At 36.1% G+C, this 17,235-nt stretch overlaps 1 protein-coding gene across 1 annotated transcript in view; it reads right to left on the reverse strand.

Moving 5' to 3' along the window:
• Window positions 1-17,235, reverse strand: part of CCDC148 (coiled-coil domain containing 148) — a 205,252-nt gene that overhangs the window by 150,137 nt on the left and 37,880 nt on the right. Inside the window, exons 4-8 of the mRNA XM_044242110.1 lie at window positions 13,201-13,304; window positions 7,389-7,471; window positions 7,031-7,182; window positions 5,190-5,285; window positions 4,929-5,110 (exon numbers count right to left, since the gene is read on the reverse strand). Coding sequence (XP_044098045.1) covers window positions 4,929-5,110; window positions 5,190-5,285; window positions 7,031-7,182; window positions 7,389-7,471; window positions 13,201-13,304 — 617 coding nt within the window. The remainder of the gene's footprint in view (window positions 1-4,928; window positions 5,111-5,189; window positions 5,286-7,030; window positions 7,183-7,388; window positions 7,472-13,200; window positions 13,305-17,235) is intronic.

Below are 17,235 nucleotides of genomic sequence, written 5' to 3' on the forward strand. Positions count from 1 at the left end.
GCAAAGACAGAGGCTAAAGGTAACAGACCAGAAAGGAACAAAGACAATAAACAGTAACAGTCACCTTACAGGCAATACAATGGCACTAAATTCATATCTTTCAATAGTTACCCTGAATGTAAATGGGCTAAATGTCCCAATCAAAAGACACAGGATATTAGAATTGATTAAAAAAAAAAAAAGACCCATTGATATGCTGTCTGCAAGAGACTCATTTTATACCCAAATACACCTCCAGATTTATAGTGAGGGGGTGGAAAACAATTTACCATGCTAATGGATATCAAAAGAAACCTGGGGTGGCAATCCTTATTTCAGATCAATTAGATTTTAAGCCAAAGACTATAATAAGAGATGAGGAAAGACACTATATAACACTTAAAGGGTCTGTCCAATAAGAACATCTAACAATTTTAAATATCTATACCCCTAACATGGGAGCAGCCAATTATATAAACCAGTTAATAACAAAATTGAAGAAACACATTGACAATAAGACAATAATAGTAGTAGGGATCTTTTACAACTCCCTTGCTGAAATGGATAGATTATCTAAGCAAAAGATCAACAAGGAAATAAAGGCTTTAAATGACACACTGGACCAGATGGACATCACAGATATAATCAGAACATTCTAACCCAAACAGAATACGCATTCCTCTCTAGTGCACATGGAACATTCTCCAGAATAGATCACATCCTGGATCACAAATCAAGTCTCAACCAGTACCAAAAGACTGGTATCATTCCCTGCATATTTTCAGACCACAATGCTCTGAAACTAGAACTCAATAACAAGAGGCAAGTTGGAAAGAACTCGAATACATGGAGGCTAAAGAGCATCCTACTAAAGAATGATCCACGAAGAAATTAGAGTGGATTGGTTGATCCACCAAGAAATTAGAGAAGAATTTAAAAAATTCATGGAAACTAGTGAAAATGAAAACACAACTATTCAAAATCATTGGGACACAACAAAAGTGGTCCTGAGAGGAAAGTATATAGCAATATAAACCTTTCTCAAGAAACAAGAAAGGTCTCAAATACACAACCTAAAGGAGCTGCACCTAAAGGAGCTGGAGAAGGAACAGCAAGGAAGCCTACACCCAGGAGGAGAAGAGAAATAATAAAGATCAGAGAAGAAATCAATGAAACAAACCAAAAGAACAATAGAACAGATCAATGAAACTAGGAGCTGGTTCTTTGAAAGAATTATTAAGATTGATAAACCTCTGGCCAGGCTTATCAAAAAGAATTAAGAAAGGACCCAAATAAATAAAATCATGAATGAAAAAGGAGAGATCACAACCAACACCAAAAAAATACAAACAATTATAAGAGCATATTATGAGCAACTATATGCCAGCAAATTTGACAACCTGGAAGAAATGGATGCATTCCTAGAGACGTATAAACTACCAAAACTGAACCAGGAAGAAATAGAAAACCGGAAAAGACCCATAACCAGAAAGGATATTGAAGCAGTCATCAAAAATCTCCCAACAAACAAGAGTCCAGGGCCAGATGGCTTCCTAGGGGAATTCAACCAAACATTTAAAGAAGAATAAATACCTATTCTCCTAAAACTGTTCCAAAAAACAGGAATGGAAGGAAAACTTCCAAACTCATTTTATGAGACCAGCATTACCTTGATCCCAAAATCAGACAAAGACCCCACCAAAAAGGAGAATTACAGACCAATATCCTTGATGAACATGGACGCAAAAATTCTCACTAAAATACTAGCCAATAGTATCCAACAGTACATTAAAAGAATTATTCACCATGACCAAGTGGGATTTATTCCTGGGTTGCAAGGTTGGTTCAATATGTGCAAATCAATCAATGTGATACACTACATTAATAAAAGAAAAAAAAGAGCCATATGATACTCTTAATAGATGCTGAAAAAGCATTTGACAAAGTACAGCATCTTTTTTTGATGAAAGTTCTTCAGTGTAGTCATAGAGGGTATATACCTCAATATCATCAAAGCCATCTATGAAAAACCCACAGTGAATATCATTCTCAATGGGGAAAAACTGAGATCTTTTCCCCTAAGGTCAGGAACATGGCCGGGCTGTCCATAATCACCACTACTATTCAACATAGTACAAGAAGTCCTAGCCTCAGCAATCAGACAACAAAAAGAAATTAAAGACATCCGAATCAGCAAAGAAGAAGTCAAACTATTACTCTTTGCAGATGATATGATACTCTATGTAGAAAACCCAAAAGGGTCCACTCCAAAACTGCTAGAACTCATATAGGAATTCAGTAAAGTATCAAGATATAAAATCAATGCACAGAAATCAGTTGCATTTCTAGACACCAACAGCAAGACAGAAGAAAGAGAAATTAAGAAGTTGATCCCATTTATACCCAAAACCATAAAATACCTAGGAATAAGCATAACCAAAGAGGTAAAGAATCTGTACTCAGAAAACTATAAAGTACTCATGAAAGAAATTGAGGAAAACACAACGACATGGAAAAACCTTCCATGCTTATGGATTCAAAGAACAAATATTGTGAAAATATCTGTGCTACCTAAAGCAATCTACACATGTAACACAATCCCTATCAAAGCACCATCAATTTTTTTAAGGAAATGTAACAAATAATTCTAAAATTTATATGGACTGGATAAGACCGCAAATAGCCAGAGAAATGTTGAAAAAGAAAACCAAAGTGGCACCATCACAATTCCAGACTTCAAGCTCTATTACGAAGCTGTAATCATCAAGAGAATATGGTACTGACACAAAAACAAACACATAGATCAATGGAACAGAATAGAGAGCCCAGAAATAGACCCTCAACTCTATGGTCAACTAATCTTTGACAAAGCAGGAAAGAATGTCCAATGGAAAAAAGACAATCTCTTCAACAAACGGTGTTGGGAAAATTGAACAGCCACATGCAGAAGAATGAAACTGGACCATTTTCTTACACCACACACAAAAATAGACTCTACATGGATGAAAGACCTCAATGTGAGACAGGAATCCATCAAAATCCTTGAGGAGAATGTAGGCAGCAACCTCTTCGACCTCAGTCACAGTAACTTCTTCCTAGAAACATCACCAAAGGCGAGGGAAGCAAGGGCAAAAATGAACTATTGGGACTTCACCAAGATCAAAATCTTTTGCACAGCAAAGGAAACAGTCAACAAAATGAAAAGACAACTGAGAGAATGGGAGAAGATATTCGCAAATGACATATCAGATAAAGGGCTCATATCCAAAATCTATAAAAAACTTATCAAATTCAACACCCAAAGAACAAATAATCCAATCAAGAAGTGGGCAGAAGTGGGGGTGCATGGGTGACTCAGTGGTTAAAGCCTCTGCCTTCGGCTCGGGTCATGATCCCAGGGTCCTGGGATGGAGCCCCACATCGGGCTCTCTGCTCTGCAGGGAGCCTGCTTCCTTCTCTCTCTCTCTGCCTGCCTCTCTGCCTACTTGTGATCTCTGTCTGTCAAATAAATAAATAAAATATTAAAAAAAAAAACAAGAAGTGGGCAGAAGACATGAACAGACATTTCTGCCAAGAAGATATCCACATGGCAAATAGACACATGAAAAAGTGCTCCACATCACTTGGCATTAGGGAAATTCAATTCAAACTACAATGAGATACCACCTTACACCATTCAGAATGGATAAAATTAACAAGTCAGGAAATGACAGATGCTGGTGAGGATGTGGAGAAAGGGGAACCCTCCTACACTGCTGGTGGGAATGCAAGCTGGTGCAGCCACCCTGGAAAACAGTATGGAGGTTCCTCAGAAAGTTTAAAATAAAGCTATCCTATGACCTAGCAATCACACTACTGAGTATTTACTCTAAAGCTTCAAATGTAGTGATCCGAAGAGGCAGTGCACTTGAATGCTTACAGTAGAAATGTCCACAATAGCCAAACTTGGAAGGAACCTAGATGTCCTTCAACAGATGAATGGATAAAGATGTGACATATATCTACAATGGAATACTAAACAGCCATCAAAAGAAATGAAATCTTGACATTTGCAACAACGTGGATGGAACTAGAGGGTACTATGCTAAGCAAAATAAGTCAATCAGAGAAAGACAATTATCATATGATCTCCCTGATATGAGGAATTGGAGAGGCAGGGCAGGGGATCATGAGGGAAACAAATGAAACAAGATGGGATCAGGAGGGAGACAAAACTCTTAATCTCATGAAACAAACTGAGGGTTGCTATGGGGTGGGAGGTAGGGATAGAGTGGCTGGGTTATGGACCTTGGGGAGGGTATGTGCTATGGTGAGTGCTGTGAAATGTGTAAGCCTGATGATTCACAGACCTTTACTTCTGGAGCAAATAATACATTATATGTTAATAAAAAAATAAAATAAAATAAATCCCCTCATGTTGTATTTCTCATTCAGAAGAGGATTTGTCATTCCCAGGATACATCCAGAAGTCCCACTTTCTAAAAAAAATTAACATTTTTTAAAAATTTATAAAACATACTTTGTGTTTACTGTAGAACAAATCACAGCAGATTACCAGTAACATAATTCCATGGATACATTTTCTATTGCAATCAATTATTATTAGTATTGATTCATAAATTTCCACTGAAGAGGAGTTTCACACATTAAAATAAAAATTCATGGTTACTGAAAACTGTTTCTTAATTATTCAATAAAGAGCTCAGTGAGGTGATATTTTTATCATGTTTCAACCTTATAAAAATTTTTAAAGCCATTGTTCAGGAAAATTATCTTGGAGGAAAGATAACCCTTATATAGCAAATAGTTAATCTAAACATTTGCTGATTGACTATGTTCCAACCACATAATAACTATGAAAACAATAAATCAGAAGTATAATAAACCCTAATAAAAATAAAAATGTAGTGGCAGAAATCTACATAATTCAAGTAGTGTTATCTTATCACCTGGATATATCTTCTAACTGCAGATCAACGTCTTGAAGTTTCTTTTGATAATTCTCTGTAAAGTTACAGAACTCATGAAGAATTGAAGATTTTAAATCAGGGAATGGGCATTCCAAATTTTCTAATTCCACAGGCAGTTCACTAAGCAGGTTACTTCTTTCTTCTGAAGAATAATCTAGTAACTGAAAAAAAATTATATGATTGTTGTACTTAACATAAATGACAAATTGATAAACAAATTACTATACACATCACACTTACCTTCATACTCCAGTCTGAAAGATAATTTTCTATTTTCTGTTGCTCCAGACTAAGACTTTCGAAGACAGCTTTCAATTGTTTCTTCACGAAGTCAATCTAGAGGATATAGATAAAAGAAGGTCTCTTTGAGGACCTGTGGAAAAGGGTTCAAGAAATGCCATAGCCAGATAGTGCTTATCAGAGTGGACCTCTAGACACATATCCTAAAAATGGGCCTAGGAAGTACAGTGGGGTCATAGCCACTCTGCATTCTCATTTGGATTTTGTTTGTGTTAAGACAGAGCTTACCAGATTGTCTCTGGTTTAATCACCCCCTTCCTCCCTTTGCATCCTTGCCTCCAATCCCCAGCTGGACATGCATTTTTGTTTTAAGATTTTATTTATTTATTTGTTTGTTTTTTGTTTGTCAGATAGAGAGAGAGAGAAACCATAAACATGACCTGAGCCAAAGGTAGACGCTTAATCGATTGAGCCACCTAGGCACCCCTTATCTATTTTCTTATTAGTTTACTGACTACCTCCCCTGACTAGAGCATAAGCTCCACAGTCATAATAGCACTAGATGTATGCTTTTAGATGATTTTTCTTACCATTTTTCAGTTATTCTGTAGTGTTGTTATTTTGCTTTCATAAATTATATATATATATAAATTATATATATATATATATATATATATATATATATATATATACATATATATATATTTATTTATTTATTTAAAGGCATTGAAAATCCCTTGCCTAGGGACTCCTGGATGGCTCAGTGGGTTAAGCATCTGCCTTCAGCTCAGTTCACAGGATCGAGTCCTGTATCAGGCTCCTTGCTCAGTGGGAAGTCTGCTTCTCCCTCTCGCTCTGCTCCTCCCTGACCCGCTCATGCACACTCGCTCTTTCTCTCTTTCAAATAAACAAGCAAAATTTTTTTTTAAAAATATATAAGATGAGGGGCGCCTGAGTGGCTCAGTGGGTTAAAAAATATATAAGATGATTATCAAGAGGAGGTAAGTGACATAAAAACAGGGTAATGTAATAGAGAATGACTGTAGCTTCTCTCATGTGGATGATCAGGACAGGCCTCTCACGGGAAAAGACACTTAAGCTAAGACCTAAGTGACAAAAAGTGGCATCAGTGGGACAGAGAAAACAGATGATGCAAAGACTTTGAGATGAGGAGTCTGGCACCTCTGAGGACTAGATGGGAGGTCAGCCTCAGTGTGACAAGGTCTAAGAAAAAGGGGAGTGTCAGGCAAGACATGAGGTTTAAGAAGGGAGAGGCCAGGATGTATCAGGAGGAATTACGGGCCTTGAGGGGATCTATCAGGGGGATGACTTGATCTCCCTCCACCTAAGGTAGAATCCCAAAACGTACTGTGAAGAGCGGCAAGAATGAGTGCAGGGAGTCTTGTCATGAGGTCATTGTAACTTTTCAGGACAGAAATAAGCATGCTTGGACAGATTCAGGGATACGTTTAAGATACTGAAGAGACACAATTTGCTATACCTTGGTTTTTTTTTAAATTTTTATTTTTTAAAAGATTTTATTTATTTATTTGACAGAGAGAGAGAGAAAGAGAGCGAGAGAGCAAGAGAGGGGATATAAGCAAAGGGAGTGGGAGAGGGAGAAGCAGGCTTCCCGAGGAGCAGGGAGCCTGATGCAGGACTTGATCCTAGGACCCTGGGATCATGCCCTGAGCTGAAGGTCGAGGCTTAAGGACTGAGCCACGCAGGTGCCCCTACCTTCTATTTAAATACAAGGCACACATTTATTTCCTATGTCAAACTGTTCTAGTTGGAACAAAAATGGAATATTACATTATTAGAAGTAATGGTAATATACTGACCTCTTCCAGTACTTTCACCGAGTTAAGCTCAATATGTGAGCATGAATACTGTGAAATGTGATGCTGTCTGTATTTTAGATCTGCTCTCAATTGCTGAATAGGACTTATCACATTCTTAAGATATGTGCACCATTGTTCTGATAACTCTTGTTCTATGAAGAAACAAAATTACATCCAGGTAGCCCCTTATTATTTTAAGTTCCTTCAAGAACTGGTCATTACAATGCATATTTAGCTTTGGATTCCTTCAGAAAAAAACAAGCAGTTAATAGGAAGAGAACCTATGGTGAGTGGCCCACTTTCATCTTCAAAATGAATCTCCCCTTTAAACATAGGATCAAAAAGGAAAACAACTCACCAAAATTTAGAAGGTCAGAAAGACATTCATTTCCAATGTTTTCTTCACTGAGAAAGGATTTTATTTCAGATTCCACTTTACATCTGAAATAGACATTATCTCCATCAGTTTTTTTTAAATAATCATAAACATACATAGATTTAAAAATTCACCTGTTCATTTATTCAGACCATACACTTGCTAGACATGGAGTTAGAAGCATAAGCGAACACCCCAGGTAGAAGTAACAGCATGAGCATAAAGGCAAGCGCATGGCACATCCTAGCATTGCTTTGTGTGGAAAGAGCTTAGGGCAGTAGGAAGCCACTGAGGGATATTCAGCTGACCTCACCTGCCAAGCAGATCTGTGTTTTAGAAAGATTCCCAAGGCAGCAAAATGGGGTGTGGGCTGGGAGAAGGAGTGGTCAATAAAAACAGAAAATGAAGAGGGAGGGGATCAGGTAAACCTAGACCAACATGGAGGTTATTTCAAAAGTTAAGAGATCATGAGGCCCTGAAATAGGGAAATGGGAGTACAAGTAGAATTTAATTACTAATAAAAGTAATATATCTTAATGACTTTTTATCACATTATTTAAATACAGTCATTTTTAGAATAAAACCATAAACAGCTCTAAATGGACATCCAAAAACATTGTAGTTTATCCCATGCTTATGGCAGATTTAATGAAATCATAGAAAAGAGTTTTGATTATCATTTATCAACATCAGAAATGACATAAAATAAGAAAATAGCATCAATTACTTTAATACAATGGTTATTTTTATTTTTGCATATAAGTTTCCAGTCCCTGTCTACATGCATATATATATTTTAAATAACTATACTTATGGCATATTTACCATTTTATATTGGGATTTTTCAATAACATTTTAAGATATTTCTAGGGGTACCTAGGTGGCTCAGTCATTAAGCATCTGGCTTCTACTCAGTCATGATCTCAGTGTCCTAGTATTGAGCCCCACATCAGGCTCCCTGCTCAGCCAGAGGCCTGCTTCTTCCTCTCCTACCCCCACCCCACTTATGTTCCCTCTCTTGCTATCTCTCTCTCTCTCTCTGTGTCAAATAAATAAATAAAATCTTTCTAAAAAGATACTTCTAAGTAATTCTCACAATTGCCATTTATTTTAATGGCCTCATAGTATTCTATTTTATATATGTGCCACTATCTTCTAAGCCAACTTACTTACATGGACAGAGGTTTTATTTGTATCTATAATGGAAGGATTTGAGGTACCTGGGTGGCTCAGTGGGTTAAGTCTCTGCCTTCAGCCCAGGTCATGATCTCAAGGTCCTGGAATCAAGTCCCACATCGGGCTCCCTGCTCAGCCGGGGGCCTGCTTCCCACTCCCCCTCTGCCTGCCTCTCTGCCTATTTGTGATCTCTCTCTCTATGTCAAATAAATAAATAAATAAAATCTTTTTAAAAAATTAGTGATTAAAAATATATATATAATGGAGGGATACTATTGTAGATGATACTTCATTGTCTACTTTTTTAACATGTAGTTTTTGCCAGAAAAATATTTGAAACTGTTACATGAAGGATGGTTGCATAATTGTGGAATAAAAACAAATTATTTCATGGTGGATTTGTTTAAACAAAAACACAGCACTTATCAACCAACTAGCTCAACTCCCTTAAGTTTTCAGCACCCAGAAAATCATAGTAAAACATACAAGCCAATAGGAGAATTGGCTTTGTTCATCCAGGAGACCAACCTGCTACTTACATGTAATAATTCTAGTAAGTTCCATCTTGGTTTCCTAGATTAACAACCTAACCCATCTGCCAAGATCAGGCTTTTTCTCTGATAGTCCTAATTGCCCAACAAAATTCAAAAGCATTTTTTTAAGTCCTCAAGAACTATGAGACTCTGAAACTAGCTTGTGAATATAAGCTAACATTTCCCGAATTATGTTCTATAAAACAATACTGTCAATGAGATGCTGGGATTGGGGGGAATGGGAAATAGTAAACTAAACAAAATTTGATATGTTTCAGCTTATCATATGTTTCAGCACAGGATTTCTCAAAAACTTGATTATGCTAAAGTGCACTGAGGTGATTTTCTTGAGGTGATTAAGAAATAGATTTTCTAATTTATAGGAACATGAAATTCATTATTCTCAATGGAGTATCTCAAAGAATATTTGTTTTATAGAATTTGATTTAGTAAATATAAAAATTGTGGTTGGGGCTCCTGGGCGGTTCAGCCAATAAAGCATCTGACCATTTTTAGCCTTAGGTCATAATCTCAGGGTTGTGGGACTGAGATCTGCATAGGGCTCCATGCTCAGTGCAGAGTCTGCGTAAGACTCTCCCTCTCTACTTCTGGCCCTCCCCACCCCCAACTAATATCAATCTATCTATCTATATATCTATCTATCTTTTAAATATAATTCTGGTGGATTCAAGAGCAATAAAAATTGTAACTCTGGAGAAGAGAATCCTGTCCTATTCATCACTGACTTGCTAGACCAGGTCTCGGGTGTTTTCCAAGGTGGAACTCTACAGCACATACAATGTCTTCCCCTCTGAAGAGTGAGCAAATGTAAGGCAGCTTTCTGTGCCCAAATCTGCCAATTTAAGTACCTCCTAATGCTATTTGGCCTATCCTTTGTTACCAGTGAATCTGACAGCACTACAAAAAAGTCTCCTGAGTTTTTGCCTAGATGATATGTTCACCTACTTCTTAGATCTGCCTAGTTGCAATGCAACCGCCTGCAAGGTAAACCAGCCTGGTGATGGGTGTTATTGAACTCTCGGGAGTCTATGCCATATATGTCCTCATCCTTCCAGGATGGTGCCAAAGTTCTAGGTATAAAATCAGTCTCCTCAGAACATCAAACATCACCAGAGCTTCCTGAGATTTCTAGGGTAATCACTTGGTTACCAATTTGGGTAGAACAAACAAAACATGGGGTACAAGAAATAGAGACAGAAGCCATAAGCAAACAATAAACAAAGGGACACAGATCATGAAAGGCAGAGCAAGAGAATATGATAAAGTTTCATTAATGAAATTAACAGCCAGGAGACCTGCAGAAAATTAGGGTACCAGAGTAGGCTGAAGGTCAAAGCTCTGTCCCTCCCACAAGGAAGGAACTTAGCAGGTCAGGCAGCTTGGTTCCTAACACTCAGCTATTTGATTCACTTCTCACCTGAGTTTGTCCCAAGTGAGCATACCACAGAGGCAGAGAAGGGAGTCTCACAACCAATGGCTGGGGGAAGGCACTCAGGAGCTGGGCTTAGAGAGTTCTTTGAGGCTCTGAATTGCACAGTATGAATACTGGTGTCAATTTTCTCTTTAAAGATTTATTTATAGACATTTAATTGTTGTTGGTTAAAACCCATGATACCCTCTGTAAAAAGGAGACATTTTTAAAATAATATTTTAAGATTAAAACTGTGAAAAAAGAAGAAAGAAAATAAAACCAAAACTGTGAGCAAGAGACTACATGTATTTCTAAGGGATTTGGTTATAAAACATCTCTTGTAGGAATTATCATACAAGTAGTAAAGTGTACAAATGAACCTTCCAACTTTTATGATTCAACAATTCTGACTAAAACAAAAATTGTAATTCTTTACCACATGGTCAATATAAATAACTCCCTCCTTAACTCTACACCAGTCATTCTGAAACAAGGAAGCAAGTGCCTCTAAGAAAGTATATCGAGGTTTCCAAGAGGTATAGTTTGGGAAAGCACATTAAATACTAAATGTAATTTTATAAGTTTAAGTGAGAAATTTTATAAATTTAAATTTTATATATTTTAAATATTATATTAAAAAACTATATATTTAGAAATTTTGTATGTCTAGTTTCCTTAGGACAGATTTCAAAGAATTAAAAATTGGCCAAAAAAAAATTTTTTTGCTAGCAAGATTAGACTAATTCAATAATCAGGTGATATGAATGGAACCCTGTGGGGGAGATAAGCTTCTGAACTCCAAGTTCCTGGAGTGCAGGAGTTAAAGGCAAATGCTCCAATGCCATCTTCACATAAACAAGCTGATTTGCCTTCTGTGAAAAACTTTGATCCTCTGAAACTCAAGATTGTCACCTATAAAGTGGGGACACAAAGATACCTACTCTGTAGGGTGGTCATAAGGACTTAATGAAATAAAGCATATAAATTATTTACCGTATTACCTGGCACATACTAAATAGCCCAACAAAAGTTCAATGTCATTGTAGTCCCCCACCTTCTGTGGGCCTGAGAGTCTCAAACAGACTCTCCTATGGTGAAGCATAAGAATATTTTATTTTTAATCTTTTATGAAAAAGGAGTATAGGTTTTTAAAGGTTGGAGCTCACACTCCTGACTTTTTGGTGGTCCCTAAATTCTCCACAAATCAAGCCACTTCTCTAACTTTCCTCCTTTCACTCTTAGTTTTTCTTTCACTGAAAACATATTGAAATGAATCCGGTTTCTAGAATAACACAGAAAATTATCTTAGAATTCTTCTTTTTGTTCTGTTTTCAGCACTTACAAGTTTCAACACTTAAGGCTATTCCTTGAATGCTCCTCCCTTCCATTGCCTTTGTGTCATTCCAGGTCAACCATTTTCCATAATGATATGTATATGCCTCTTCTATCTAGCTCTAGAACAGCTAATGCACACATTTAGAAGCATGTGGAACAGCCAAGATAAAAACTTTTACCAGTGTCATCCTTTACCTTTGAGCTTACATCAGTGAGCACTGTAATAAAAATTTTCTAACAGCTTTTCTTTCTACCAAGTTATGCAAATTTAAAAAAATTTCTAATGGGCTCAAACATCCTCTCCATAAAAGGTGACTTTTTGAGACGTATAATGGGACTGATTTGTTTTTATGTTGCAGCATGGTGATAGAGTCCATATAATTTTGTTTTTGTTTGTTTTAAGTTATACAATGTTGTACAACCATTTCCAATCATGAGCCTTTTAGTTCAGTTCAGAATCTCTTAACAGAATAAGAAACTCCTACTAATTTGAAAAGTACCTATAAAAGTACTTATCAAAGGTAAAGTTAATGACCTTTGCATTTGACTTAGAATAAGACCATAAAACAACCTATTTTAATATAAAATATATGATTAAAATATACATTTTAAAAAGCATACTTTATAAATACCACCATCATTAAAACTAGTATACATGTTTCATATGGAGGGGAAACATATCTGCCTTCTCTTTCTGCCCTAACCTTTGAAAGAAATGTATTTTTCAAGGATTACAATTAAGAACAAGGATAGAATCGTTATTTTGTTGCTTCATCATGAAACAAGTGCTAGAAATACTAACAAAAGTCAAAAATGCAAATTGACTAAGTTAGTCATGAGGCAGCTACATCTAGAAATCAGTGAACAACTTGAACTCCTTAGTTCATTTTTTATTCATTTATTGAAATCTTTTCTCTGTCTCCTCCTATGAATCCTACAACGAAAAGATAAAACTGATGGTATGTTTGCCCTTGTTTGGCACTTCATAGGGAAGACAAACATGTAAACAAGATATTATAATTCAATGTGCTAAGGGCAATACGAATAATTACAAGTATGAGAGGAAATGTAGAAGAATAAATGATCAACAGATATAGAAGATGATCTTTTTTCCCTGAAGGAAAGCAAAAACTATATTAATGTATTCACTGGATTTCAAATTAAATTGAGGAAATGAAGGAATTTTAATTTAACTCACAATCAAACTGTAACTTTAACTCTTTTTAGTGGTTCAATTAACATAGAAAGTTATGGAACTTCTAAGTGCAGCTCTTAGCAAGTCCCACATGTTCTTGTAGAGATTTCCCTCAGTTCTTACCTGACATCAGTTAGCCGTTGGTGTTCCTGCCACCACACTTGCTTGTGTTGTTTTAGTAGTGTTTTTTCCTTAGATATCTTTGAAGTCTCCACTGCTTTCCTGATCTAGATTTAGAAGAACAAAAAAAGAGCAATTCCAATATTTTCTAAGTGTGTTTTCCACAAGGAAATTGTTTAATTTGTCATTTCTAAGTTAAATATTTATCCTTTTTCAATCCTAATAGTGCATTTTATAACACAAAATCCACCTTAAAATAAGTAATTCATTAAACAAAATGCAGGAAGGTGAAAGAGAAAATGGTTTGGAATACTGTCCAAGTCAAGAATTGTCTTTAAAGTAGTTATGAAAAGAAAGATGATGTAATTCTATTTTCCTTACATACAATGAAAAACACCTGAATTCACACAGTCTCAGAAAATTTTTCAAGAGCTTTCCATATATTTCTTCTCTTTTTGATACCTCTTCCCTGCCAGGCATTATGGCCATCATTATCTCCATTTGACTTACAAGGACACTGAAGTTCAGAGAGGTTAAAAAAACTTGTCAAGATCATGAAGCTCATAAACATCAGAAACACATAGACCTTGGTGTTCAGATTGGCTTTTACATGCTCCTTCAGCAGAGGACTGGGAAAAGTCAATTGGATAAGTTGTTAGAAAGTCTGGCTTTAGTTTCAGCTTCAGCACCTACTAGAAATATGACTTTGAAATCCAGTTTTAATCTTTCAACTCCATGACTTCATAAGTAAAGTTTTAAAAATTTAGGCAAATATTTATTTGAAGGAACTTAAAGAAATTGTGAAAAATCATGTAACACTAAAGCCCACATTTGTAATTAAATTCAAAATTTCCTCAAATTTTATGGCTTTTTGAAAATGTAGTTCATAATTAGTGCTTTGGAGTTTGTTGACAAGTTGTATCAGGCCTGGATCTGTTTGCCTTAACATCCATTCTTGGCCATCTCCCTGATCTGCTCCATATCACAGAGCAGCCCGTTTCCCCGACAACCCTATTAACAGGCTTCCAGCTGGTTTCAGCCAAAGGGAAAAACTGGTTTCAGAGACTGAACAGAGGGAGGAAAGCAGAAGCCAAAGGATTACTCTGCCTGCCTTTTCTACTCTCAGAGTGGTCTCCAGAAGCATCTGCATCTTCTCCATTGCTCTAACATTTCTTGACAGTTCTACTATGGTTCCAACAATTTCTGGGTAAACTCAGCCCACACAATGTGGTACAGATTTGCTTTTTCTAATATCCCTCTGACCCAAGCATGGCAGTGACTTTTGCTGTTGTTAACCCCTGTATTCCTTCATGGCCGCATTTGGCTTCTCAGCCTGTGTAACCATTTCCTGCATTAATGACACCTAAAATCCTTAATGTCTGGATGCCTGGGTGACTAAGGGTCATGATCCTGGATCCAGTCCTGCACCAGGCTCCCAGCTCCACAGGAAGTCTGCTTCTCCCTCTGACCTTCTCCTCTCTCTTGCTCTCTCCCTCACAAATAAATGAATAAAATATTTAAATCCTCAGTGTCTGTTTCTTTGTTAGACTGATATTCATGTGTTCACTGAATTCACATATCCAATATTAGTACTTCTAAACATCTACAAAAGTGATACTCCCAAATCAGAAATTTGATGAAATATGCATATTTTATGTTTTCTGTGCTACTAGAATACTTAGTAGCCTGAAAGCTTTAACAGATCAATGCTGAAGATAAAAAAATTTCAGAAGACAAGTCTTAAGAAGAGACTCTATAATGCGTGCTATTTCTAGCTGTCATTCACTGATTGCTTTAACCTTGACTTCATCTTTTCACTGTTCCAGTTACTGATTCAAAATTAGGGGTATAGGAAAACAAAAACATTAAGTCAAAGTCAAATCTTTTCCCCAGGAGGTCTTAGGAGTGTAACAATTAGGAAAAGTACATTTAAATAAGAACAGGAGGGACACCTGAATGGCTCAGTGGGGAAAGCTTCTGCCTTCCGCTCAGGTTGTGATCCGGGACTGAATCAGACTCCCTGTTTAGCAGGGACTCTGCTTCTCCCTCGGCCTCTCCCTCTGACAGCTGCATCCTCTCTCTTTCTCTCCCATTCACTCTATCTCTCTCTCAAATAAATAAATAAAATCTTTACAAAAAAAAAAAAAAGAATGGGAAACTGCAGAAAAACACTCAGCAATCCTTATTTCACCTACTAAAAACATAAAAGTACTTAGTGTTTCTAAAAATCTGACACTCTCGTATTTGCTTTAAGAATGCCTAAAACCCCTTCCAATTATTTGCCACCTATAGCCTCTAAAGTTTGTTGCAGCAGACACAACTTTTAAAATTAGATCTCTTTGACATATTTGGTCCATGTTGTACAAAAAAATTAAAACACATTGGTGAAAGATGTAGACACATTTTTATAGCTTAAAAAAATCAATGTTGTAGCCTTTGAGGCCAGGGTAAGACCAATTAAGTAGACTATAAAAGTGAAAATAAAGCTACTATTTTTCACTAGACACTTCCAATATTTTAAAGAACATCCTGATTTTTTTAAGTTCACTCATTGACTCTGCTTCTATCCTCAGGCCAAAAATGAAGGAAAAATAAAGTCTTAAAAGAATAAAAAGATTTAAAGTTGTATCTTTTTCAATAGAGAGATTTCTAGGTGGTTCTAATGTATTTTGCTGGGCAATAAGCCATATGAAATCAATATTTAAAGTGGATGATGATTTATGCAGAATGCTAATGAATTAAAAATAGCAAAAATAATAAATTCATTAATGAATAAGAAACTAGAGGTTTCCTATATGGTCTATTGTGATGATCCAAGATAATAAGGCTCTAAATAGGCACCCTGAAATGCATGAAAACCCTTTGGGCAGATGGTCCATTTTTAAATATAAGCCACAATAAGTAGTGGACAACTTAAATGTTGGTTACATATGTATATACATTTGTCAAAATTCATTGAGATGTACATAAGATCTGTGTACTTATTATGCCTCATCAAAGGTAAAAGAACAGTTAAGTGTATAAGGAACTGTTAACATAAATAAAAAGAAAAAAACCCATCTACACTAAGATGCAATTCCTCATCTATCAAGCTAGAAAACCTCAGATGTGTCACAAAACACCCTGTGAGGCTATAGGGAAACATATTCTTTCCTGTTGCTGGTGGGAATGCAAAATGGTGCTGCCTCCCACGGAAGGGAATCTGGAGGTGTATAGTGAAATTTCTAATGGATTTACCCCCTGACCTAGTAAATTTGCTTACAGAAGACTATACTGACAAAAGTATAAAAAGACAAATGAACTACAAACTATTCACTGCAGCACTATTTGTGATGGAAAAAGACTGCAGTACAAAAATTCTATCAATAAGTGACTCTGCCAAAATAAATTGAACCGGAATCTCATCAAGTCTGCAGATATAACTACCAATTTACTGGAAATACAAGAGACAGAAAAACATGTTAAGTGACACCACCAGGATGTAATCAGCAAAATCCAGACTGTAAGAAAATATAAAAGACAAACAATATAATTTCTTCAAAACACAAATTACAAAAATATAAGAGGATAGAGGAGGAGACCTAAAAAATAAAAATCAACTATAATCTACAGATCCTACTTAGATACTGATTTGCACAAACTCCAAGTAAAAAGAATTGAAGACAATCATGGAAATTTAACACTGGATATTTGAAATTAAGAAATTATTAGTATCCTAATGGTAATGGTATTATAAGGTTTGGGGTGGGGCTGTTTAGCCCTCATCTTTTAGAGATACATGCTGAAATATTTATGGTTAAATATCATGATGCCTGAGATTTACTTCAAAACAAGCCGGCAGAGGGGAAAGTTGTAGTAAGGACTACAGAGAAAATAATAGCCAAGAGTTGACCATAGTTGAAGCTGGATAAATTACAAAGAGATTATTAATCATTCACTCTCATTTTGCATGTGTTTACAATTTCTGATAGTGTTTTTAAAAAAAGAATTAATAGACAAATAGATAATAAGAAATATTTATTCTTGCTAAGCAAAACT

The sequence above is a fragment of the Neovison vison genome, chromosome 3 (assembly GCF_020171115.1).
Source record: "Neovison vison isolate M4711 chromosome 3, ASM_NN_V1, whole genome shotgun sequence".
Taxonomy (NCBI): Eukaryota; Metazoa; Chordata; class Mammalia; order Carnivora; family Mustelidae; genus Neogale; species Neogale vison.